The 27402-nt window shown below is 39.6% G+C and overlaps 1 protein-coding gene across 1 annotated transcript; it reads left to right on the plus strand.

The window, feature by feature from the left end:
- Positions 1-1125: 1125 nt before the first annotated feature.
- si:dkey-183c6.8 (protein O-GlcNAcase) lies at positions 1126-24530 on the plus strand. The gene is made up of 17 exons (XM_053491687.1): positions 1126-1392; positions 3798-3849; positions 9980-10077; positions 10208-10338; positions 10618-10789; positions 10980-11078; positions 12081-12350; positions 17416-17502; positions 17930-18330; positions 18982-19156; positions 19271-19327; positions 19414-19499; positions 19602-19706; positions 19929-20020; positions 20157-20352; positions 20557-20713; positions 21210-24530. The coding sequence occupies exons 1-17, from the start codon at positions 1353-1355 to the stop codon at positions 21344-21346; spliced, it is 2355 nt and encodes a 784-aa protein (XP_053347662.1). The 5' UTR covers positions 1126-1352; the 3' UTR covers positions 21347-24530.
- Positions 24531-27402: the final 2872 nt, after the last annotated feature.

Raw genomic sequence — 27402 nt, forward strand, 5'->3', positions numbered from 1 at the left:
CAGCAAAATTCTGAAGGAATTTCTTCCAAAAATGGCACCTACTGTAGAAAATTGCTAGACCATATAGATTTATTAGATTCAGAGCTGGTAGTTATGTGCACAAAGATTTCCTTTGCACCATGGATTTTTAAACCTATTAATTACACATATATATCATGAAGAAGAAGCCGGACACTTATTCATGTCCATGGCCAAGCATCTGCACAAGTGTTAAAGCATCCTCCCTTTAGTCTTGATCTTGGTCCATATGGTCAGAGCCCAGACCTCAACCCAATAGAGATGCTATGGAATCACTTGAAGAGAGTAATACACATTAGACACTCAAAGAATATGACAGCGCTAAAGTGTTTCTACCAGGAGGCATGGTGGCTTAGTGGTTAGTAAGGTCGCCTTGCACCTCCATGTTCCAGGTTTGATTCCCTCCTCAGGGTCTGTGTGCATGGAGTTTTCATGTTCTCCTCCTGCTTGCTAGGTTTACGGTTTCCCATAGTCCAATGACTTGCAGATTAGGGTAACTGGTGTACCCAGATTGTCTGGAGTGTGTGAATGTGCGCAGAGATGTTGACCGGAGGCAGAGTTATAAAATGAGAATAAATACAATTGTAACCACCGTTGGCCTCCACACTTCCTACATATGTTCTCAGGTGAATATATCGTTTAAAAAATTACCTGTATAAAATATGATGTAAAAAATATGACTTGCCCATATGTATAGTGCTGCTTTTAATGTTAGGATCTAGTTGCTGCAACTAGATTTTTGTCCACTAGATGGCAGTACAATGAGCTTGTAAATGAAGCTTCATGGAGTGAATCTTTGGGTGAAACTATTGGCTGGGAAGCATCGACACCTAAACGAGGCTTCATCTTTCCACCGCTATAGAGAAGTCTATTGAAGTAAAGTTCAGCTCTGTAAGCACCTCCATCTTTAGGCTAAAGCTCCAAACGACGCCCCTGGCTTCATCCTCCTTTTCCCTATATGGTCGGAGAGAAAGTTATAAACTGAAGCTTATAAAATGAACCAAATCATATTTCCCGGGTCGAATCGGTTCGATTGGTTCATTCAAAAGATTCATAAAGATGAACGAATCACTGGCGAGTGACACAACAGTTAGAGCGAGAGAAAGCGCCGAGCATCACCGTCTCATCACCCAGTGTTTACTCACACCACAGTGGTCTAGTAAACCTGCGCGGCACCGAGAGCTTAAACCGAGCGTCCTGTGTGAGTGTGTGTGAGTGCAGTGTGAGTGTGAGTGTGTGTGAGCGGAGCGGGAGGATGGAGAGATGAGGCGGTGTGAGAGCGGCGCTGTCTGCTGATTACACTCTCCTTTCCGAGCATCTGATCCCAGCGAGAGATGGAGGGGAAGGAGGAGTTTTTGTGCGGGGTTGTGGAAGGTAAGCAGCGCGTCCGTGTGTCTGTGTAACCATCAGCACTTCTGCTGCACAGGCTGGTCGGCTGGGTTTAAATGTAACGTTCAGACAATAGAGAGACAGAGCACTGCGCATGCGTCACTCCACACCAGCTTCAGTCTGCTTCCTCTTATCCATTTCTCTTATAGTAGTTCAGACCAGCTGATGTATTTCATGCAGCCTCAGCGCAGTACAGTAGAAATGGGCATGTTCAGAGAGAGAGGCTGTTCATGCAGTGACACACACACACACACACACACACACACACACACACACACACACACACTTGTCTAAATATCCTTGTTAACACCTTCCAGTGAAATATGTATTATTGCAGCATATCTTTACCTCTACAAATAAAGCATTTACATTAGATTATTCAGGAGATGCTTTTTTTTATCCAAATTGAGACAGGATGCAAATGAACAGATAAGGGGTTACAAGTCCTTTGGACTGTTAATTATTATTAATAATATATTATATTAATAATTATTATTATTACTATTACTATTATTTATATATTTTTACAAAAGTTTCCCTGTGGGGACCACCACAAGGTCAAAGCTGTGAAATATTTCTTTGTTTCCTATACCAAGTCAGAACACACACACACACACACACATGCACACACACAGTTTAATTGTCTGTATCTTGTGTCTGTATGTCCATGTTATTTTATTGGCTGGTTTAATCGTTCACCCAGCAGGGTAAATGTCAGTCTGTGGGTGTATACAATATACAGTGTGTGTGTGTGTGTGTGTGTGTGTGTGTGTGTGTTTGTCTGCTCTATCTATTGACCCACTTCTGTCCTGCAGCACCATCACCACCACCACACCGAAACCCGATACAATTCACTAATGGCTAAATAAGATCCGATCAGCAGATACTGAACATACATAAAGTATTAAACTTGCAACACATAAACATTATGATTGAATACTCATAATGACAAAGATTCAAACTATCAGCCTGTTTCAATTGTATCAGATGAATTAACATCTAATCGCCTATAGAGCCTGCAGAGTCAGGTGTAGCTCAGTGGTTAGGGCATTGGAAGGTCCCAGGTTCCAATCCCAACTCTACGTTGCCCCTATTGGGCCCTTGAGCAAGGCCCTCAAATGCTCATATGTACAGTATAATGAGATAAAAATGTAAGTGGCTTTGGATGTGGGTGTCTGCCAAACGCTGTAAATGTGCCATAGTTTTAATATGCTATGAATTTTATTAAATTTGTATGAAAATTATTATGTCTTTTGTCAGGATATAAAAATGTTACTGGACCATCATTTTTATTCTGCAAAAATTAAAAATACAGATATATTGTCAAACTGAAGCTTTATATCTATGTCTTTCATTTTAATAGGACATTTACTCAGCTCCAATATTATTGCACATTTTGGATTTGTAATACCATATTTAAAAAAAAAATCCTTGGACATGTGGTACTGTTTAAGACTCACCACTCATTTCTTTATATTTTGCCTTTAAGGAGCCAGACCTTCTTGTATTTTAAATATGGTCTTGAGCAGTGTTGGGGGACGTTCCTATTTAAAGTAACTAATTACATTACAAAATTACTGTCATTAAAAAGTAATCAGTTACATTACAGCGTTACTTTCTGATTAAAGTAACTAGTTAGAGTACTTTTTCATTGCAGAAAATGAAAACTCCTTCGTGATTCCTCATGCATGTTGTTTTAGTCAAGACCTTTATAATTATTCTACCATCATCACTCAGTGAAGTTTGACCCATAATCTGTTAACTACAAAGACCCCTATCTCACCTACGCGGTGGCCGTAAGTACAGTTCATCATGATTCACCGCGAATTTTGGCACTGTGATTAGGTTTATATCTTTCCGCGCGTCGGTCCTCTCATAGTCAAACTGCATAGGTGAGATGGGATTACATAAATTGTCTAAATAATGGATTAAATTTTTGAAAAAGTAACTAAATAACTGAGTACTTAAATGGCGGACCTAACGCATTAGATTACTCGTTACATCAAATAAGTAATCCAAGTACTTTAACGTTACTTTGTCCCTGTACCTAAGCAGTTTCAGAGAAATGTTTATTTTTCTTTGTTAAACCAGACAGTGAGTTATCAATTATTTAATCATAAACAACAAAACATCTAACTTAAGGCCTATACGACCTATTAGGACCTAAAGCAGTGAAATACTGATATTGCAAATTAAATGTAAACATAATAAACCCGTAATACTTTTAAGGGCTAGAGGGATTAGACTGACACGTCCCACTAATGTCACCCTAATGGGGGTTCTGAAATCACTGCACATGCATTTTAGCATTTAGAGTGAGCATGTATGGAATTCTTCCTAGTACTGTTTATGTGAATGTGTTTATGCATGTATATCTGTCCCTCTGGCAGGTTTCTATGGGCGGCCCTGGTCCATGGAGCAAAGAAAAGTGCTGTTTCAGTGGTGAGTATGCCGCTCACACACAGACGACACACCAGGCCAGATAAAGCTAATGGTTAATGGCTAATGAACATTTTCAGATCTGTATTCAGTCCTTTTTCTTGCATAAGCTGTGACTGAGACACAGTTTGTTGGTGAATGGCCTTTCCAGTGAAAACGACTGGGCACTGACTACTGCTGGCATGGTGCCACTGAGTTGCAGTTTCACATGACCCAGTGCCTTTACCATCATCCCTTAGAGAATCGAGTGACGCAGGCTGATTCCACTTTCCCTGGGTGAGGTGGGAATCGATAAAGTGATGATTACTGTGGTGATGTTAGGCGTTAGATGGGCACTGAAGCGACTTGAGTGAAATGGAAAGAGATAGAGAAAGAGGGAGAGAGAGATGGAGGAAGTGAGAATGAATTTTATAGCTGAAAGAGAGATTGAGAGGGTGAGAAAATAACAAGTTAGAGCTAATGTGCAGAATAGACGTGTCTGTGTAGAGTGTATAACTCTAATTACATTATGTAAACTTACATTACTTACATTATGTATAACTCTAATTACATTACTGTATTACATTTCCCCTATTTCCCCCAAAAGGCTCAGCCTTTGCCAGGCCACAGTTGTAAATAAGAAATCTGTTCTTAATCTGTCTTGCCTGGTTAAACAAAGGTAAAAAAAAAAAAATCCTATCATTATGACATAATTGTGAAGTGGAAAGCAAATAATAAATTATTGCAGATATATAACTTATCTGAAAAGTGTGACATGCATTTGTATTCAGCCCTCCTGAGTCAGTACTTTGTAGAACCATTTTTAGCTACAATTAAATCTGTAAATCTTTTTTGGGGTGTGTTTCTACCAGCTTTGCACATTTAGACAGTGAAATTTTTACCCATTGTTCTTTGTGAAGAGCAATTTTCAAGTCATACCACAGTTTCTCAATTGGGTTTATGTCTGGACTTTGACTGGGTCAATCTAACACGTGAATATGCTTTGATCTAAACCATTCCACTGTAGCTCTGGTTGTTTATTTAGGATTGTTTTCCTGCAGCAAGGTTAACCTCTTTTGTAGTGTCTAACAGGTTTTCTTATAAATTTGCCCTGTATTTGGCTTCATCTATCTTCCCAGCAACTTTGACCAGCTTCCCTGTCCCTGCCAAAGAAAAGAATCCTCACAACATGATGCACAGTGTTAGTTTCCTTCCACACAATATTTTGCATTTAGGCCAAGAAATTCAATTTTGGTCTAATCTGACCAGAGCACTAATTTCCACATGTTTGCTATGTCCCCCACATGGCTTGTCGCAAACTGCAAAGCTTATAGCTTCTTATAGTTTTCTTTCAACAGTAGCTTTCTTCTTGCCACTCTACCATAAAGGTAAGATTTGTGGAGTACACCGCTAATAGTCGTCCTGTGGACAGATTCTCCCACCTGAGTTGTGCATCTCTGACATCCATGTTTTTGTGGGTTTGCACTTGTGTCATACTCTTTCCATTTTTAAATGATGGATTGAAAAGTGCTCTGTGAGGTGTTCAAAGCTTGGGATATATATACACATATTTTTTTACTTAACCCTGCTTTAAACTTCTCCACAACTTTATTCTTGACCTGTCTGGTGTGTTACTTGTGTTCATAATGCTGTTTTTTCACTTATGTTCTGTAGCAAATCTCTGCTGTATTTATACTGGGATTAAATTACACACAGGTGGACTCTGTGTACTAATTAGGGGTATTAGAGTAAAGGGAATTGAATACAAATACATGCCACACAGAGATTTTTATTTGTATAAAATGTTGAAAACATTTAAAATTTTGTAATTTTTGTTCCACTTCACAATTTTGTACCACTTTGTGTTGGCCAATCACATGAAATCCTAATAAAATGTTTGTGGTTGTGATGTAATTTGAAAAAGTTTAAGGGATATGAATACTTTTGCTAGGCACTGTATATAGAGAAATAAAGATAATTTTTTACTCCCATAACTGTTATGATATTCTGCACAATCAAAAGTCCCAGTTTGACCTGAACCCCCCTGGCATCTAGCTACTGATACATATTATGTATCATAACAATGTTGCCTGGGTGTCAGTTTGGCATTGGACTATGATTCAGAAGGTCCAAGGTTCAAATCCCACCACAACCCTGTTGACCCCTTAAGCAAAAATGATAAAAATGTAAGTTGCTCTGGATAAGGGTGTCTGCCAGCTGCCTAAATGTAAAAGAATTTCAAATTTCTCTTTGGTTTAGAAACCATGCATTCATGGATCATGTTCCAACTCAGTATACAGTATGAATGCACTTAATGTCCCATATAAAAAACCATTTTATATTAAAGCCCATTGTCTCCTCTTTGCTACAAGCAGCTCTGCAAATGAGAAAAGTGTCCGTGAATTCCTTATGTACATTTCTATATTTCTCTGTCTGTCCACTTTTTCTGTATCAGATTGTTGTCTGTTTGTAACAGAATGTGTGTTTTTAACAGTGTATCTTTGTAGTTTGTGACTGAAGCACACAAAATGAACAGGACACCATCTGGACAGGAAGAGAGGAGAAGAGAGAACATTCTACCCACACAGAAAAAAAAAACAGAGAGAAAGAGTTAGAAAGGGAGTTAAGGCACTGGTCCAGGTTCAGTACTAGGAGAAAGGATTAATAGTAAATGAGCAAGGGAGACAGAAGGATATTGAAGTGGGAAGGTGAGAATGCTTATCCAGCTGGGACTTGAGAGTTCTTGAAGGGACTTGAAGCTGAGAGTGACAGAACCGATGACATCCAAATGGTGGGGAACGAAAGAGAGTCAGGAAAGGCTTTGTTTTTAAAACTGACCCAGAGGTATGTGTTTTATGCACTAGCGCAAAGCTGCAGCCTTCACCTATCTGGCACAGGAGCAACTCTCAGGTGGTGTGCTTTAATATTTCAGAGCGACTCAGCATATTGAAGTTCAACTTCAGTATATGTAGGGCATCTGGTTTTTTGCTTCTTATTATAGTCTTACACAGACACACACACACACTCACACACACAAATACACATACACTGTATATTACAAAGCTACCCAGCACTCACTTACGACGGCCAATACTCACACAAGGGCCACTCATAATACCCTATGTGACATAGGGTGATATCTAGTCTATTCACTTAATTCATGATATGATAAGCATATATTCCTACTTCTCCCTGTGTCCTCATGGGTTTTCTCCAGGTGCTCCAGTTTCCTCTGACCTCCCAAAAGCATGCCAGTTGGTCAATTGGCCAGTCTGAATTGCCCTAGGTGTACATGAGTGTTTGACTATGTGTGTGTACATAGTGATCTGGGATAACCTGGCATCCCACCCAGTGTTCCTGGTCCCAGTGGTCACACCCAGTGTTCCTCTGACCAGTATACTGTACTAAAGCTGAATGAATGAACGATTTTATCCGCAGACCAAACTTTCTGATCCACGGGTATTTGTCTATTGATTACTCATTCAGAGCCATATCAGTATCCAGAGAAACTGAAAAAAATCTTTAAAACTGACTCTGAGTGGACCCATTAAACGGATTAAATATCATTCAAGAGCTATAAATATGAAATCTGAACTTGTATTGACCTGCAAAGCGTCTCTTTGCCTCGACTAGATCAGCCTCAATGAAATAGTGCGCATAGTTGGTCATATGGTCCTTTAGACGGAAAAAAGGGCAAGCATAGAATCACAGGTAAAATATTCACTGAGATATTATACCTGCAGAAATATTGTAGTGGTAATAACAGGGATAATGATTTAGAATCCATCTGCTCCATTATTGATAGTGAAGTAAGTCTCCCATTGCCTAGCATGCTGTTTGTGCCATATCCGCTTTATGTTCTTTAAGTGCACCGTCCTTAATGCACGCTCAGCTCAAGGAGTCTATCTGGGGAAGTTCTATATTTATGAAGGAGGAGTTTTTCATTTAAAGGTCTCTTCTGCCTGCAAGGTCAATTCTGCATGGATTATCTTTTAAGGAGAGGAAACAGACTTGCATAAATCTTTTGGGGCTGAGCACGAAAATTCTGAGCTTTGAAGCCAGATATAAAGAAAAACGATCCAGACCCACTTAATGGTAATATTGCAAAAAATATTTTTCATAGAATCAATATTTACAGTACTGTGCAAAAGTCTTGAATACCCCCGTTTCTTCATATTTGACTTTTTTGTATTTTTAAACCAGTCTCTAGGAACAGTTCTCTAGGTTTCCTGAAGGACTTTTTGACTTTCTTCTCTGGCAAGTTTATGGCTCATTTTCAGTCCAGTGCTGAATCTGACAGTGTGGAGGAATGGTTTTGTTTATTAAGCCACATAGTGACCTATAAATTATTAAAGCCTAAAAAACATCTAACTTACAGACATGACCCAGTGAGAAACAGGTGCAGATGATGACAGATGATCAGGCCGGTGATTAGTATACTGGTGATGCTGAGAGGGTTTCTGCTGCAGTTATGGTTATGGAAACAACCAATTTAAAAATTGTCCCCTTAGGCATTTTGCAGCCTGTCACAGTAAAACATTCGCACCCATTTCTTTAATGTACTTTAACCAGCTTATGTCACATAGTAAGTGCTTGAATAAAAGGGTCATCAAGCAAACATTATGTAGAACTGTACTAGTATGGTCCATGTTAAAAATGAGAATAACTGAAAGTTTTAGAATGAATATGTTTTATTAATCAAGAACTAAAAGAAGAAGCAATGAAATGACTTATTGCAGTGTTAATCTAAGTAAATGTCTTAAGGCTTAAGAACTTTAGAGCAGTGTAAGATCTTTAACTCAGGCAGCACCACAGACACAGACATGAGGCAGGGTCTTACGGGAAAAGGGTAGTTTTATTAGGAAAAATTTGCAAAAGGGAAGGGATGAAGGAGTGAGGAAGGAAAGCAGGGGAGGAAAGTAGTGAGGATGTGCACGTGCTTATCCAGGCAATGCCCAGCTGGCAGAGGGGCACTCAGCTGGCGAGTGTGGGCAGCAACGGTGTGGCAGAGTGCGTCCATGTAGGCAGTTGGTCCAGCCAGCACTTCGACGCAGCTTTCAAAGACATGGTCAGCTGGTCATCTATTAGCATGGACTCAGGTGGCAATCGCCATGACATCTGACACCTGCGTGGCTTTTCCGGCTGGAAAGTGGCAGCTTTCACAGACATGGCCGGCAGCCCAGCCAATCTTTGACGCAGCTATCACAGACATGGTCAGTCAGCCCCACCCAGCCATTCATTGGCGTGGCCTCATGCAGGAATCTCTGTAACGTCTGTCAATTGGGCAGCTTTCCTGGCTGGAAACAGGGTCCTTAGTGAGAAATGTATCAGCCTCCAGCCTTGTGACTTCTAACGTCCGGGCAGCTTACCCTGACTGAGTATGGGGGCCTTAACAGCGAGCACAGCAGCCTTTTTTTAATGCTTGGCAGCTGGATTGCGTGAGCTGACTCTTAGCGCAGATGAAAGTGCTGCGGCAGCATGTCCAGTTCTTTGGCCGCTCTTACCTGTGCCGTGATCAAACAGCCGCATTCAATTTACTTGCCTTTGAAGTCCTTGGGGCATGTGGCATTGCTCTGCCTGCATGCCGCTCTTGCCTTTAAGGTTCGCTGCATAACTTTAGGTTCTGAGCATTAACTGCAACCATTAATTTTCTCCCATTGTCACTTTCGAAAAGCTCCTCGACTTGCTTTTATAACATGGCAGGAGCCCAAGATCCATTCGTTCATCTCCCTAACCCAGCCATGTCAAACTAGCAGCCTCGCCCCATCACGCACCTGCTGAAGGGGATGCCGCCTCTGTAAGGAGCCTTCTGAGTAAGCAAGGCGCGAAAACACACAAGTTCACACCATGACAGCAGTTACACTGACACAAACTCAACTTTCATAAGGCATGCATTGCTAATGAATTCCAAACACACCAAGCTACACTGTGCCTGCTGCAATCACCAGCAATAGGCTATGATGAAAAATAAATAAATAAAAACCCTACTTTAACTTTAAGCATTAGAGTAAGGTTGCTGTAGTAAGGTACAAGAATGTAAAAAAAAACCCCGATTGCTCCACACATTAAAGTAACCAGGCATCTTTCAAACATAATACTAATATTTTGTTTAATGTCATTTGTTCACCACAGCCTTTTTCTGTTATGTACACAGGATGCAAAGATGGGGTTTGAACACATATCTCTATGGTCCTAAAGATGATCTGAAACATCGTTTGCTGTGGAGAGAGGTATACTCCACTGAGGAGGAAGGTATACGACAAATCTAGCAATTATTTATTTTCTCTTAGCTTCTGTCTTTTAAATAATTTTTATATTATATAATAAATAATCTTTCTCTCTGTCTGTCTCTCTCTTTCTCTCTCTCTTACTGCCTGCGCAGCTCAACTGAAAGAACTGGTGCATGAAGCGGAGTCGCGAGGGCTGAAGTTTGTATACGCTCTCTCCCCTGGTCAGGACATCGTCTTCTCTAGTGCCTCTGACCTCACACTGCTCAAGCGTAAACTTCGACAGGTTTGCAAATACATGCGTTTAGATAGACAGTGACACGCCTGCATATAAATCTAATGAAATGACTGCAGGACAAGGGCAATTATTATTAGCTTCCACTTTTTTAACTGCACACATACTGTAAATACACTCCTACACACACCCACACAGCCCTACTTTATCATGTAACTTAGCAGTGGAGTATTGGGATTAAAATATCTTTCATTTAGTTCAAGTCCCATAAGTGATACCAAAGGCTGCTCTACTTATTCTTGTTTTTTCTGTGTGTGTCCTCACTACTAGGTGGCAGAACTGGGCTGCCAGGCTTTTGCCATTCTCTTTGACGACATCGATCACTCCATGTGTCAGGCCGATACTGAAGCTTTCTCCTCATTCGCTCATGCTCAGGTGTCTGTGACCAATGAGATCTTCCGTTTCCTGGGGGAGCCGTCTGTCTTCCTGTTCTGCCCCACCGGTAGGCCACCTTCCATGTTTATTATCAGTACATCAGCATTTGCTCAGTAATAATATGTATAATTAGAAATCATTGTTTAAGTACCTGGGTCTGTGTACTGTTGTATATAGTTTACTGAAAAAACAAGTACTATACAGGTAGATCTTTCCAGATTCAATCTCTCTCTCTCTCTCTCTTTCTCTCTGCTCAGAGTACTGCGGCTCACTCTGCTCTCCCAGTGTGTCCAAGTCTCCATACCTACTAACAGTAGGTGAAGATCTGTTGCCTGGCATTTCAGTCATCTGGACTGGTGAGCATGCTGATATATCCCTTTAATCAATCCTCAAACCTAAACAACCTACTTTATCCAAATTAGAAAAATGCACCTAGACCATTTTCCTAATCATAATAAAATGATTGTATAATAATGATGATATAACCTTAAACTGATATTACGGGTGTTAAAAACACATACTGTACACTATACTGTATTGCCAAAAGTATTCACTCGACTGCCTTCACAGGCATATGAATTTAAGTAAATTCCAATTCTTAATCCACACGGTTTAAGATGATGTTGGCCCCCTTTGCAGTTATAACAGCTTCAACTCTTCGGGGAAGGCGTTCCACAAGATTTAGGAGTGTCTTAATGGGAATTTTTGACCATTCTTCCAGAAGCGCATTTGTAAAGTCAGACACTGATGTTGGACGAGAAGGCCTGACTCGCAGTCCCCGCTCTAATTCATCCCAAAGGTGTTTTTTCGGGTTGAGGTCAGGACCAGGGAGTGCGGGCCAGTCAAGTTCTTCCACACTGAACTTGCTTATCCATGTCTTTATGGACCTTATTTTGGGCACTGGTGCAAGGTTATGTTGGAACAGGAAGGGCTCATCCCCAAACTGTTCCCACAAATCTGGGAGCATGAAAGTGTCCAAAATGTCTTGGTATGCCAAAGCATTAAGAGTTCCCTTTCACTGGACGTGAGGGGCCGATCCCAGGCCTTCTCATGTTGTTATAGCTGCAAAGGGTGGGCCAACATCATATTAAACTCTAGAATCCGATGTTACTCCATTCCTCCGTACTCCATATTAAGTCCATATGCAGGTGACGGCAGGTGAGTGAATACTTTTGGCAATACGGTGTACGTCTGCTTTTTTTATGTATTACGTCATATTTTCTTCCATGTTGTGTTCACTTAAATGTGTCCGTAGTCAATGCAGTACTACAGTACTATTCCACTTTCATTACATTTTCTCTTACCACTTTCTCTCTCGGATAATCCTGATCAATATATTTATGTCATTCATCAAACAGGAAGCAAGGTGATCTCTCGAGAGCTGGGTGCTGATTCACTGAAGGAGGTGCAGTCAGTGTTACAGCGCCCTCCTCTGGTGTGGGACAATCTGCACGCCAACGATTACGATTCACGTCGTGTCTTCCTGGGGCCTTTTAAGGGTCGTCCCCCTGGCCTCCAAGCTCATCTCAGGGGTCTGCTGCTGAATCCGAACTGTGAATTCGAAGCAAACTACATCCCTCTGCATACCCTTGGGACATGGCACAAAGCAGGAAAGGAGAAGAGAGAAGGTGAGGGGAAAGATGTGTATAGGAGACATTAGAAGAGGAGAGGAGAGGAGAGCAGAGGACAGGAGAGGAGATGGAAAGTAAAAACTAAGAATGGAAGGAATATAATGGTAAGAAAAGAGAGAATGTTTGTACTGTAGATTTTGTGGAAGCCCAATATCCTTAAGTCTTTAAGGCATATGTGGACTATGACATCTAAATAAGTCCTAGAGGGATGGTGAGACATGCGTGTGGTTAGTTTATCAATGCTCAATTAAAGACGAGATAAAAATGAGATGAGAGAAAAAGGGTTGGACATTTTAAGCACTTAAAGGCCTATTTATTCATCCTATATTGATGGATTTCTACACACTATCTCTGATTCTCAATAGATATATTATTCAATTTTTATTATCAAATTAATATATGGGACTTTATAGAAAATGACTGCTTTCGCAGCTGTACTTTCAGAAAAATTAGTCATTAATATGCTTGTTAAATTTGATTATGATTAAACTGCACTGGACTTAAGTGACCTGTTTCTAATATGTTTCTAATGCACATACAGTGGTTAATCAATCGGACTGTAGGTCCTACCGTCGCCGTGCTCGGCGGTACCGTTTGGCTTTGTGCGTTTGCTGGCTTTTACCGTTGAGTGGCGCTATATAACTACAGGCTGACGCCTCATGCCTTAGTTCATTCTCTGCTGGATTAATGAGACACGGAGTTTTAGAACTGCACGTAGTAGCGGATAAAATCAAGTAAAACATTGTAGTTAAACAAATTTATAATCACAGAACTAAAATGACGATACAAATGTAGAATTTAAATTAAATTAAATCTTATTAGGATCAAATTTAAACAAAATAAATGTTAACACAGTGAGCCTTTAAATTTTATCACGTGTAATTAGAAAAGACGCGTGTAGGGTTTTGTGTCGTCTTATATCTTGTGTTCTTTAAATTTATAGTAGATTTATTAACTAAAATAAATGACCATAAAAATTATAACATTGTCAGGACGTTCTACTGCGTCAGCTGATGTTGGTCATTCAGCCCCGCTTGTGTTTGTGCGTTATTATAAGAATGAAATGCAGTAGACTGTTATGATCTGTAACGGATTCGACCCATGTTGCACGGGCGGCACCATAAAGCACGGACACGAGGAGAGGTCTTACGGGAAAAGGGTAATTTATTTAGGCAAAATGGGGAAGGAAAGTGTTGAAGGAGGGAGAATGGAAAGAATGGGATAAAGGTTGTGCATGTGCAGTTCCGGGGGCTGTGCCACACTGGCATGCTGGCACACATCTGACGATAAGTGTTGGTGCGAGGGGCAGAACTGAGCACGCGGAGGCAGCGCTCCTGCACGCTCCCTCGTGACGGCGCTTCTCCCGCTGTCGATGGCCGGCGCGAGTTCTCGCTGACGCAAAAACCTAACCACACTTTTCCTCTTCGGCAGCGGGGCTGCGAGGGCGGGCACGGTGCGGGAGTGTAGATGCCGCGGGAGCTCGCGCAGCTCTTTCTCGCGCTGTCCTCAGCGCGGAGATCAAAGGGCGGAATTCTAATGTCCTTGTTTAAAGTCCCCGGGGCGCGTCACATCTCCCCACTGACATGCTTCTTTCATATTCTCCATTACATCACGTACTTCCCAGACCTCAGACAAACCTCCGCGCCTTGCTTTTATAATGCGGAGCAAGCCCGAGATCATATTAACGTTAATTATCGCCAGCCGGCACAAATAGGCAGCCCCGTCCCTTTGTCGCCTATTCAGGGAGCCTACGGCGTGAGGGAGTAGTTATAGTAGATTTGGGCGTACACCCATCACACGCGCACGCCGTGGCAGATCATCATAATTGTCCTAAACTTGTATTTCATAAGGTTTTCCGAGCGGTGGTACAGCGCAACGGGGGTCATTATTTACTATTAAACATTAAACGAATTTACAAAACTTAATGCGTGCGATTAAGCGCTGATTCTACGTAGGAAAGTAAAGAAGAGGATCCTGATGCTCAACATTCCGGAGACCAAACCCCATTTAAATTAAATTAACAAATATTGCATGTAAATAACAATAGCCCACGTTTAAAACAGCATTTTATTTAGATTATAAAAAAATTATCCTGCATCTGTTTTAGGTGTTCCAGCTGCCACTGTTCTAGAATTTAAATTAAATCAAATCTTATTAGGATAAAATTTAAGCACAATAAATGTTAACACAGTGAGCCTTCTATCACTTGTAATTAGAAAAAAAGCGTGTATGGATTTGTGTCATCTTATTTCTTGTGTTCTTTAAATTTATAGTAGATTTATTAACTGAAATAAATTACCATAAAATTAAAACAGTGTTAGGACGTTCTACTGCGTCAGCTGATGTCGGTCATTCCGCCCCGCTTGTGTTTTTGCGTTATTATAAGAATGAAATGCAGTAGACTGTTATGATTTGTAACGGGTTCGACCCATGTTACTCAAACAACTCAGTTCAGGTGTAAGTAAATGTCTGTGCTGTTTGGGGAAGGGACGTGCTAATGATTTGGTCGGCTCTGTGTGTGTGTGTGTGAGAGAGAGAGGGGGGTGTCGCGGTGGTTGATTATTCAGTGAAACAAAGGCTCAGCTGAAAAATGTTAGGCACATCAGTCACTTAACCCCCAATAAAAGGTATTTGAGTGTTATGATAGTTGTAATATAACAGATGCGCACTGAATACTAAACCTAAACCAGGCACGGAGATTAATGAACCAAGATAGCCCCCATACCCGTTTAAAAAATAAAAAAATAAAAAAATAAATACCAAATAATATTATTGTGTATAGACTGATTAAAAACAATGCAATTTATGCTATCATAAGGAAAATAACAAGTTCTTCCATTCCAATGATTAAAAAAGGTAACAATGTCAACTTTAGAATCTAGAATCCAGGAGATTAAAATTACACAAATTGAAATCACTGAAAGTCTCCAGAAGAGCCTCAGATTCAAGTGGTTTTTAAAGTGTGGAGAAGTGCATTTCAGTTCCTCTGAATGTATAGGTGAGAACAGCCGATTCACACCTGGGGAGGGTGAATCATTTGTATTTGAATGTTGTCTGGCATTGTAAAGCACTATAGTGACACTAAAAGAACAACCCAGGATTAATAGGAATTCTTATACTGCATAAACATTATTTAGCACAAAAAAATTCCTCGCGCTCGGGAAAACTATGCGTGCGGTTGAGCGCTGGTTAGACTATAGGAAATTAAATCGGAGGGTTTTTATTTAGACTATAAAAAAAATAACCTGCGTCTATTTTTAGGCGTGCCAGCTGCCACTTTTTAGTTAGAAGTTTTCAATACAAAGCTTATAATGCCCACATGACATGACGGAATAAGGCACGGCTGGTGATGATTGGGGTTTGTTGGGTTACAGTGGATTTTACTACGCGGTGTGAGTGCAATGGCCATCCGTCTGCTCGCGCTGACTCTGCTCTCCGCGGATGGCCCCCTCCCACCTCTCGCTCCTTTGAAGTCACCGGGGCGCGTTCCATTTGCCCTGCTTGCATGCCGCACTTCCGCGTTGTTGCATGCGCGCTGCATACACAGCGCGTAGTAAAATCCACTGTAGCCCAACAAACCCCGAGTATTTTATAGCGCGGGGTGCAAGCCCGGGCAACCATAGTAACGATAGCTCACCAGTCATGTGTAATTCTGCGGTCCCGCTGCTTCGCATGTCTGAAGGGGAGGCCGCCTAACTAGTGAGCGAGGAGCGATATTGATTTGGGCGCACACCGTGACAGGCTGAAAAAACTGCTGTCAGATTAATGTGCAAAAACTATATAATAAAACTATATAAGACTACATGCCTTTATAAGACTTAACTTTTATTTAAGCGCACTCACAATAACGAAAACGTTGCGATTTTGTAAGTGTTGTGATTTTGTAAGTGTTGTAAGCTGTGCTGCTCTGTATTGTTTTTGGTGAACTTGAGCGCGTCAAAAAATGAACGCAAACGTTTTTTTTTTAAGTCTGCTTGCTGTTTTCCCGACGCGTTCATAATCATTAGTCTACTTCTGCCGGTGCGCTCTGGAAAACTTAATGCATGCGGCTGAGCGCTGATTAAAACTATGGAGTAAATTAAAGAGTAGAATCACGATTCTGAAGTCCTGAGCCCAAACCTCATTTAAATTAAATTAACAAATACTATAAGTAAAAAAAAAAAAAATAGCCCACGTTTAGAAACCGTTTATAAATTATTTCCGACATGAGTTGGCCCGGTGTTATGCGCAGAGCGCCGGGAGATTTCCTGAAGCTCAGAAATCACTGGGCATTTTTTCTAAATAGCCGCTATCTTTAACAACTGATGGAGGTTTTGAGCTGTATACACACGCATTCCTGCCTAAACAACTCTTAAAACTACACCTGTGCAACAGTTTTGAGTTCCATTATTACTTCATTTTAAATGAAGTTAAATAATGTAGATTAAAGAAATTAAAGAAATGGGAATAAATGTTTTGCTGTGGTAGCCTACAAAGTGCCTAAAGATACACTTTTTACAAATAGTTAGTTTATGGGACAAACTCAGCAGCAACCTCATTTTCTCTCTCATCTGTTCCAACCACTCACCATTCAGCATCACCACTATACTAATATATGGCCTGATCATCATTTCTCACTAAGTCAGAAGGGTTTTATGCTTAAATGATTCATAGATCACTGTGTGGCTTAACAAACAAAAAACATTTGGTGAAAAGGACTGGACTAAAAAAAAAAAGTCCTTCACGAACCCTGGAGAACTGTTACTAAAGATGACATTAAAAATGCAAATGTGCCTCTTTGCAAGCAAAATGTGAAGAAATGAGGGTTGACTCAAGATTTTTGCACAGTACTGTAAATGCCATACAGACAAAGAACGTAGTGGGTGATAAAAATGTTTTGTTCCCCTTAGTGTTTCCTTCATCATGTAATACTGAGTCACTGCAGGGGCGTTTTTCATAAAGTTGGTGAAGCGATCCAGACAAGGAACAAAGAAACCAAGATCAATGCTATGCTAACTAAAATATACAAGGATTAAATGAATAGTATAATAATAAACTTAGCTGTGTGTATGTGTGTGTGTAGGTAAAGGGCATCAGTACTGTCCTGAGCGAGCGCTTTCTGCTGCTCTGAAAGACTGGATGACTGAGTTGAACCAACCTCTACAGCCTGGTATTCTACACACACCACTCATCCACTAAAGACGAAAACACAGCTCAAGTTTGTGTTACATATCACTGATACTTATTCTTACATATGATTGATTTTTCAGGGACCCCTGCTTATATAAACAAAACACACATAATTCACATACATATTCAATGCCATTTTTAATAATACCAGGTCAATAGTATTATAGTATTTATGCAATCGTGCATAAATGCACAAAAGTCATGCAGTACATAATAGGTGTGTTACATAGAATTATGCATGTTTTGTATAAAAATGTCAGAAAAAACATGTTTTAAGCAATGTGTCATAAAAGTGATCTGCCATATGCCAACCAAGTATGTATTCTGCAGCCAGGAAAGTATTCCTGGAAAATTTGTATTAAATTAGACATTTAAGCAACTCTGATTTCTTCAAATCTTCTTTTCAGGACGCCAGAACAGGCCTACAGAGCACAAACCGTCTGCACTCCCCTCCAAACCTAAATCTCCGGAAAGCTTAGACAATCTGCATGGAGCCAAGTCTAAATCTCCATCTGCTGCTGGGGCTTTGCTTCCTTCTCCCACCTCAGTGGTCAAGGTCTCAGCTGAGACTGATTTCGAGGAACGGGTCCCTGAAGACCAAGGCTGGGAAAAGGCCTCAGGAAGGTGCCCATGTGCTGGGAAATCTCCACTCAGCGAGGCCCAAGTGCGACTGCTGGTGGGACTGCACTACCTTCCACATGAGCATGGTCCACCTGCCCAGAGCCTGCTGCAGGCACTTACCTGGCTCAAAAGCCACTGCCATTATGTCAGTGTCAACGGCAGCAGCAAGAAGATGCAGCCACAGAAGGTGATCCAGAATGGTCTGTGTGGGAAGGATGGACAGATGACGGATGAGAGAGATATGTGTGGAAATTGTTTTGACATGTGCATGCCTTTTAAACATTCTGTTATATTTAAAGTCATCATATGTCTCAGGGATATTGTCAGTATGCCCAGCTACTCTGGCAAGGATATATCAGTTGCTGAAAATGAGTATTTGAATGACAGATCCCTAAGAGCGCGCGCACACACACACACACACACACACACACAATTAGATAAAAGACAACATAACAGAAGTGCCTACATGTTTATTGTTATGCAATTAGAAAACCTCACCTACTTGGTTAGGATAGATTATTATATTTATATTTTGTACTTTATGATACTGTTTGTATTATTTTGTTATTTTTCAGTATATGCATTTTTTGAAAGTCTTTAACCGCAAAGTGCTTACGTAAGTAAAAAAAAAATACAGTATTAAATTAGATATTGATTCAGTATTGGCTAATACGCCATGTTTCAATACCTTTATCGGAAAAAGTTATCTAAATTGATCCTTTTCCCGCTGCTCTCTCTTTATTATTTAATTAATTTAATTTTTAATTTTTATAAAATAATAGAGTAATAGATCCAGATCTTTCCATCTTAACTTCTATTAATCTTATTTTTTGCTTAGATGGAGGAGTGGCGGGTGCGAGCAGGCCAGTTTCTGGTTGCATGTGATGAGATTGCGGTTCTGCATGGCAGCGTGGTGAACAGTGTGAACAGAGCTGTACTCTATGACCTTTATCCATATGTCTGGGACTTGAGAAACACACTGCTTGTAGCCAAAGCCTTTATCAGCTGGCTGGGTAAGAGACACAGAGAGAGAGAGAGAGTATATGGGAGTGTTGCTTTCTACTAGAAATAATTTGAATTGTTCTGATACGTGCATCTTCCTCATTTCTTTTTTTCACCACTTTCAGAGGGTCGGGTGATAAGTGAAAGTTCTTCACTGGGCTCCTGGAAGAACTGTTTTCATTGTGAGTATCTCTTTTTATCCTCATTCTCATATAGCACTTGCCTGTGATTGCATGTGCTGTGAGACTGAGTGGCATCTGCTCAACAGGGTGTGGTGCCTCATCAGGGGCGGAGCTTCTTGGCATGGAGGCGGAGCCCTGGGTGTTTAAAGGAGGGCTGTCAGGGGAAGTGCAGGTACTAATGAAAATGACCATTTAGCAGAGCATGAGTGCGGTTCCTGCAATATAGTTGTGATCATTTCCTTCTTTTTCTCTTTCTATCTGGTGTGTGCTGAAGATGCTTCTTCCTGTAGGCACTAGCAGTGAGTTGTTCAGCCACCCCCCTCCTCTGTTTCCCACCTCTCGCCTGTACAACATACGGCCCTTCCAGCACAAAGACAAGGTGAGATGCGCAGAGTAAGGTCAAGGCCGATCGACAGCATGACTCGCTGCACGGTGATACACAGTTCTGTCGTAAATTTGCTATAGTAATAATCTTTACAAGAACAACAAAGACTGAAAAACAGGGAAAGTGTTAACTGCGCACTGCTCTTGCAGTTGTTATTTGTATTTGTGTTATTTGTATTTGTACCTGTATGTGTGCTCTAATCCTGTGTACTGTTAGATGGAGCTATACCGCATGGTGCGTCAACTTTATCAGAAAACCAGAGGTGCTCAGGATGTAACTGTGCTTCATCCAGATTTCATGGGTGACAGGTAATATTAATAAACATGCAAACTTCACAGACATTTCTCTTTCATTATACTGTTCTAAAAATAATTCCTAACATTGTTACCTTAAGGAACTTAAAAATATATATTTCTGAATGTGTTTGTTTGTTTGCGTGCTCAGGTATTTGGGTGCATCTTTGGCCCTGTGCCCAGAGTATAGCTTCGTTCTGGAGGATGAGCTGGGTGTGTGTGGGTGTGTTGCTGGAATTCTGGATGTAAGGTCATTTGTCAAGAGGTGCCAGGCAAGCTGGCTGCCCGCTATGAGAGACAAATACCCCACACGTACACATGTTGCTAATGGACACACTGCCCAGAAGGTTAGAGTTCAAACCAGGGAGATGAACATCATATACGATAATAGCTTAATCATTTTTTCTTTAAGTTAATATATTAATTAATTGAACACTTATTCCAGAGAATATGGATAAACACTCTCTATTATAAAATGTCACTCGTCACATACAGACATACCGATACGTATACAAAACATTCAATATTCTCACTTCTCCCTGTAACCACAGGAGGCGCTGCTGAGTTTGCATGAAGAGCAGGATTACCCTGACTCCCTGCTCTACCACTTCCCGTCTCAGCTCCGCCTTGAGGCGCTGCCTGAACTGGTCGACTGCAGTGTCAGCAGAAGCCTTCTCACAGCCCTGCTCACAGCACTCAAAGCTAATGGTAAGAAACAGCTCATAAGCTAGGGACTCAATTTTAACTGCTTATTGTGTTTTCACTGCAAATTAGCTAGCCAAGGAAACAGAACCAAGAACCTTTGACCTCACCAGCACTTTAAAATTTTATCACCAGGACAACAACTAGAGCATCTTACTATTATACAGCATCTTCTAGACCTTTGTTAATACGAGGCTTGAAATGAACTGGTAACTACAACAAATAAATACTGTAGGCGCTGAATGACTAGTCTAGCACCAGTCATAATTGACATTTTTTATGAAGTCTCGATGCTAAATGACTTAAGATGGGATTGCATAATGATTTCTGAAAGCCAGAAATAAAACTTCCTCCAAAATTTATATTTTTAAGACTCCCACATCCAAATCGTGACATTTCAAAATCAGCTTGATGGCTAAAACCCTAATAAACAAAAGTTTTGAGAAAAGAGAATGAAGAAATAGTCCCTGTTCTCTCTCTCTCTCTCTCTCTCTCTCTGTAGGTTCACAGGGAGTGTTTTGTGAGGTGCAGCCCACAGACCGCCTAAGGCTGGAGTTCCTCACTAAGCTGGGCTTTCTGGAGATTGTAAGGGGAGAGGCTCGCTCCACAGAGGGACTCATCCTGGGCAGGCTGCTCTAGAGCCTTAATCCGCACTCGAACAATCATTTATTATATAATTGGACTTTTTGGGCAATTCATGTTTAACAGCTCCGCAGTTTAAAGTAAAGGTGTCAAGAACATATCCTGAATTCTAATATATATAAACAGGTCTTCTTCGACTTCCCCTTTTGTCTCATTTAGATATAATCCTCACTACCAATATAATACTGCATTCGTTCAAGAGAACATTGTTAAATGCATCTTTGTAGAGAGCAGAAATTGAACAAAATATTGTACATTGCAGTTTACCAAATAGCAATAAAACAATTATATATTTCAATGATATGTATAACATTTACTCTATTTAAATTTGATTTAAATGTAGCCGCTACTTCATCTATAGTTGACAGCTGATAAAACTTTATGACTGTACTCAGCTAGCTGTCTTGTAAACCTGCTCTCTACTCTGCTCTCTACTTCACCTTCTATCACTCCTGCAAGTGGCCACTTGTGTTATGTAGATAGCACACACTTCTCTGTAACGGGGAAATCGATGAGGGCCTGTTTGAAGCAGGATTTGAATACAGGGCTCTTCTGGGGCTGAAAGCATTTTTGCCCAAAACATACTGTTGAATAAAAGCCAACTGGCCAACAAGGCCTGGTTAGCATGATGCTAACTGCTCTGTACTAGCCTTTACATGATTAGCATCATAAGATGATGCACTCCTTAAAAGCGATGAATGAAACTTCTTCTTAAATGATTAGTACCTGTTAACATCTTTACCAGAGCTCTTTGTTTAAAGCGTCGCCACAGCACTTAGCAAAAGAGTTCTCCAAAGAGGATTTTAGCTTAAGGTCAGCTGTTGCAAGTATGAGGTCTCTCATTTTCTTGCTCATTCCTGCCTACAGTCAGAGAGTTGTGCAGTGGTCTACATCATTTTTTCCTCATATGACCAAACAAGGTACATTTTTTTTTAAGGCCTCTACTAATGAGTAACACTGAAGATGACATGTGTCCTGTGGTGTAGTCCAGTCTAATGTAGTCATTTTACCATGACTAGTCTCATGAATGATAAGATTAGTAGCATTTCACTATTTTGTAACTGTTTCGGCATTTAGACAAGGTTTTAATCAGAATCTGTATAAAAATGAAAAACTAACCCATCCATGTTCTTCGTAGAGCATTAAGTGAAATGAAGCAATCATGTTGTGTTCCATATGTCTAGACAATTGCACAGCTTTTGTCTGACAGCTTTTGTCTGACCCTGCCAGTGACGTCCACCTTTAATTATCTTTATGTAAAACTGATTGTATTGTATTTAGCAACTATGGTGCTAATTTGTTAGTTGGTGCCATTGATTTTATTGAGTAGTTACTGTAGCAGCTTTCTGCTGTCACAGAGGAATATTGCTAGCAAAGTTATAAGGGTGTTTAAAGGAAGAAAATATGTTTTTAATCTTAAACGTAAGTGATGAGAGTAAAAGTAAGTAAGAATATGTTTTTTTTTTTCATTCACGATTTTCCAGTGATACTCAATGTCATCAAAGACAAAATTCCAAAAAGGTGTAGTGGTGAGACCAAATATTGGACATTGGAAAAGTTCCAGAATGCAATGTAGCTTCATACAAACCCGTTACACTAAACGAGGTAAAAGATTTATGAGACAATGAGTGTGATGGCCTTGGTGGCTGTATTAGCATGAAAGTTATAGCTTTAGAAGATGAGCTGTTAAGGCAGGGCACTGAAGCACTGGCTAAATCCTACTGGTACTTCTATTAAACAGATAATGTAGGAAAATTTTAGCCTAGGTGAAAAAGCCTAGACCGACATGTCAATAAAACGTAGTAAAAATAAAGTTAAAATAGTTATATATATGCCACTGAGGATCACATGTTAATTATTATAGATAAATATGCAACTGATTCAGCATGGTATTTTTCTTTAATACAAAAATGTACTGCATAAGTGGGTACATTTTCATTAGAAGTAAGCACACATGAGCGCACTGGTGGAAGCAGACTGTGTGTACAGATTGCATATGGCCTTGACTACACCACAGACCTGGTAGTAAACTCCCTCCTTCCCCGATGGGAGGACTTATTCTATTTCTGTGCCTCTGCTTGTTCAGTAAACGTGACCTGGAAACTCAGGCTACACATTTTTATATGCTAGGTCTGTTACTGTTTGGTAGGAACAATATCCTAGACCTGCACCAGTCCTTAAAATTAGAGAATGTTGGTTCACACTAATCTTATCTAATGTGTAACCTGGTCTGTAAACCTGCTAAAAGATTGTTAACGAATAACTGCCATAGATCATTATATCATAGATGATCCAGCATGGTTTCATCCAGGACATTTTTGTCTGTTTTTTTTTTTTTCTTTCTTTAAACACATACTCTTTACATGTCTTCTAGCTTTAGTGGTAATATTCTGTAGCTCGATATAAGTGACTGCAAGCTTCTGTAGTTACATTAGGATTGTAAAGCACAGTGATGAGGCTACTGTGGATGGCATTTAAAGGATAGCACTGTTCTCACTGTATACACACACACACTGTATACACACACAGCACATGCACATTTGCTTAGCACTTACTTCTTATTCTAAAAACAAGTAGATTCTCTTTGTTCTTTTAAATACACTACACACACGTACACATACACAGGGCTTGCACAATATGAATAGTCTCGGCCTCCTTTTCTACAGGAATTAGCATGAAAACTTTTTATATCTCCCTTTTTCTTTATCACTACCTACACACACACACGCACACAATCACACACATCAGTGTATAAATATCTCTGTGAAGGAGAACTTTTATCTCCCTCAACCCCCTTAACTGCATGCACAGATACACACCCACTCATTAAAATTACATTACTTTACACTTTTTATGTTTGGCAAAGTAAATGAAAAGTCATGGCAGTTGTTTTTTTTTTTTTTTCTTTTTTTTTTAGACACTGGGTATTGTTTTCTTTGATGTTTACCATTATCATTCCAACTCATTTAAAGACCATTTTTATTATTTGCATGTTTGTACTTTTAAGATTGTGTTTTGGCTAACTTTTGCACTACTCTGGCTGGTTGAAATAAATTTGTTTAATAAAAAAAAGCTCTCCGACTGGGCTACTAATGATATTTAATGTAGAGTATTTAATGTTGGATGTTTTTAAAGACTGTGTTGGATTTTATTTTATTTTTTTGTACTGGAATGAAGTCTGTTTACAGCGTCATTAAAAGCTTTTTGTTTCAACTCAGACTCAGTTGTCATGGTTTCAGCTTTGTGCCTAAGAAGGATTTTCATGAGCATTTAAATGTTTATGAAAATACATGAGAAATGGTCACCACCTGGATTTACCTAAGCAAATAGTTAAGACACTTCCATTGAATAATTACTGTAGTGATTAATATGGTTCAGCTGGCAACAAGTTATTTAACCCTAACTGATGCATTGAGTAGCATTTCATTTTTTAAACAACCATGTCAGAAGACAGATATCCTGTGGTCAAGACAAAGATGTAACTCCACAAGGGCCAAATTATTCGCCTGCATCAAGCAAGCAAAACAATTAAATTCAAATTTTATTTGTCACATACACAGTACGATATGCAGTGAAATGCTTAGAGAACTGCTCGTGACCTAAAATAGAAGACTATGAATAGTAATAGGAAATAAATATGAACATTAAAATATAGGGTAAATAAAACTAGGAAGAAATAAAATATAAAAACTAAAGTTAAAAAAATAAGTAACTGTACGACAAAAATACACAATATAGAAAATATTTAAAGAATGTATGAAGAAATATAAAACAACAAAAGCAGGTGAACGGGTAGGTATATATTTATGTAATTTTTGTGTGGAATGGTGTTAGAATAAATAATAATGAAAGAATGGTAATGTCCAACGTTTGTGCAATCCACAATTAAGGAGATTACTGAAACTACTAATAATTGGTTTAATTACTGAAAATGCATTAATAAAATTTTGAAAGATCATGGTATAAAGCATCATCCTTGAGAAAGAAATGTGGTCGAAAAAAATGGTCGTGATCGTAGAGCACTTAAACGGTGAAATCAAATAAAAAAAATACAGTAGAACTCAGTGCTATGTTTAATTTCCACATGTGCAATGCAAAGAGAACTCAAGTGATTGCGACTAAGCAACTGTGTAGCCTTAAGAAAACCATTAATCAGTGAGACTATTCAGAGAAAAAGGCTTCAATTTGCTTGGGAGCATAAAGGACTGTGAAAGGACTGTGGAGCAATGGAAAAAAACATCAGATGTCCTTTTGATGGGCTCAGATTTATGTTGTTCCAGAACGATGAGAGCATCAGAAACGTTTTTTCCTTTTTTTTTTTTGCCAGGCAGTGCCTTATTATCTGTTCTTTTGATTAATATTAATAACCTAGGCTTTTAAAGTAGTATGGGGAAGCAGAATTACACACTATTATATAATAGCTAATTATAATGTTAATGTAATAATATACACATATTAGTCATAGCATTAATATGAATTTCTTGTTACAGTGGCACCTATTAAGAGATGGAATATATTGAGCAGCATTTTCGAAATGACAATTCTTCTGCTCTGTGTTTCTCGTACAGCATGCAGTGGTTAGTTTGTAAGGAGGGTAAACTGGTGACAGTGTCATGGGCACCCAATGCACACTGATGCAAATAAAACTGAATGCTACAACTTTGAATCTGGTCTCACAAAAGATCTATTGTAGAAAAGCTAAAATAGTAGAATTTATTATAACATTAGAAAAATGTTAATGCTGGCTTTGATAGAAATCTGTCAGAACATACAATGCATTGTCACTTGCAGCATGTGGGGCTGTACACCGATCAACAATAAGAATACAATGCAAAACATTATTCCCAGTACTGTGTTTGTTCCCCTGATGCCCTTTGGCAGCTCTGGCCATGACTTTACAAGACCTCTGGAGTGTGCTGGGGTGTCTGGCACCAGGTTGTTGACAGTGGGTTCTTTGGATTCTGTGGGTTTCAGGGTGAAAACTCCATAGATCAAACTTATTTGTCCAATGCAGCTCATGGGTTCTTGAGTGCCCTTGATCCAAGTATTTGTTTACTGGTATATAATTATATAGTCAATGTTAATGTGTTAACGTTAAGTGGTGTTGATGTTATAGCTGATCGGTGTATAGCCAAAGACTGGACAGTGTGCCCATTTTAAAACCTCTCCACTGCAGAAAGCTCCTACAATGAACAACTAAGCATCAGTATTGAGATTAACTATTTAGATCAGTGAAAAGAGAAACAGCAAAGTAGGCAGAAACGGAATGTAATGTAGGGAGATATCACTTCATTTTCACTTTGGTATCACATTGTATGAAGTGTGCTTTGCTCATCAGTTTTGTCTTAGCTATGGAAAAGACACCTCATAGAGTGTGTTGTTTAGAGTGTGAATTTTAGATCGTGTGAGACTGTTGAGGGCTGTAGGCGTTTCCAAATTTTTTTTTAGGTAAATTCACATGCAGTGAAAGAAACAAGGCACTGCCTTGTATTTGGCCTATGTAGTACAGAAATTATACAACTTCTCAGCACATCATACATGTAAGAATTTAAAGGGAAAAAAATCTACTGTTTTCTCCTACACCAGTTTGGCCATTTTTAAAAAGGCTTTAAATTCTGCGTAAAAAAAATAAATAAATAAAAATAAATACCAGTTTTTAAAAAATTCTAATAAATAAAATACTTATCTGAATGGCAATGTAATATTATAATTACTAAGGTGTGTTACTGTTCTCCAGGCTTGTACTTAATATCATCTGTTTGATAGTTGCTGACTTTTTAGTGTATACAATCGAATATAATTGTATTCTTTTTGTATTCTTTATTCCATAAGGCCTTAGTGACCACTGTCCAAGCCTCTGGAGGTAGCGTTATGCTTTATAGTCTTGCTTCATTAGGTCAGGACTAGACTGTCAGTAATTTTGTGTGGCAATAAAATGCCGTGTTTCATACTAATCGAGCTTTTCTTCCCTGATGGCACAGGCATGTTACAGTGTTACATGTTACATTTACTCAAATTGGTAAATAGTGTTTCTGTGGGCATGACGAATCATT

The sequence above is a fragment of the Clarias gariepinus genome, chromosome 1, assembly GCF_024256425.1.
Source record: "Clarias gariepinus isolate MV-2021 ecotype Netherlands chromosome 1, CGAR_prim_01v2, whole genome shotgun sequence".
Taxonomy (NCBI): Eukaryota; Metazoa; Chordata; class Actinopteri; order Siluriformes; family Clariidae; genus Clarias; species Clarias gariepinus.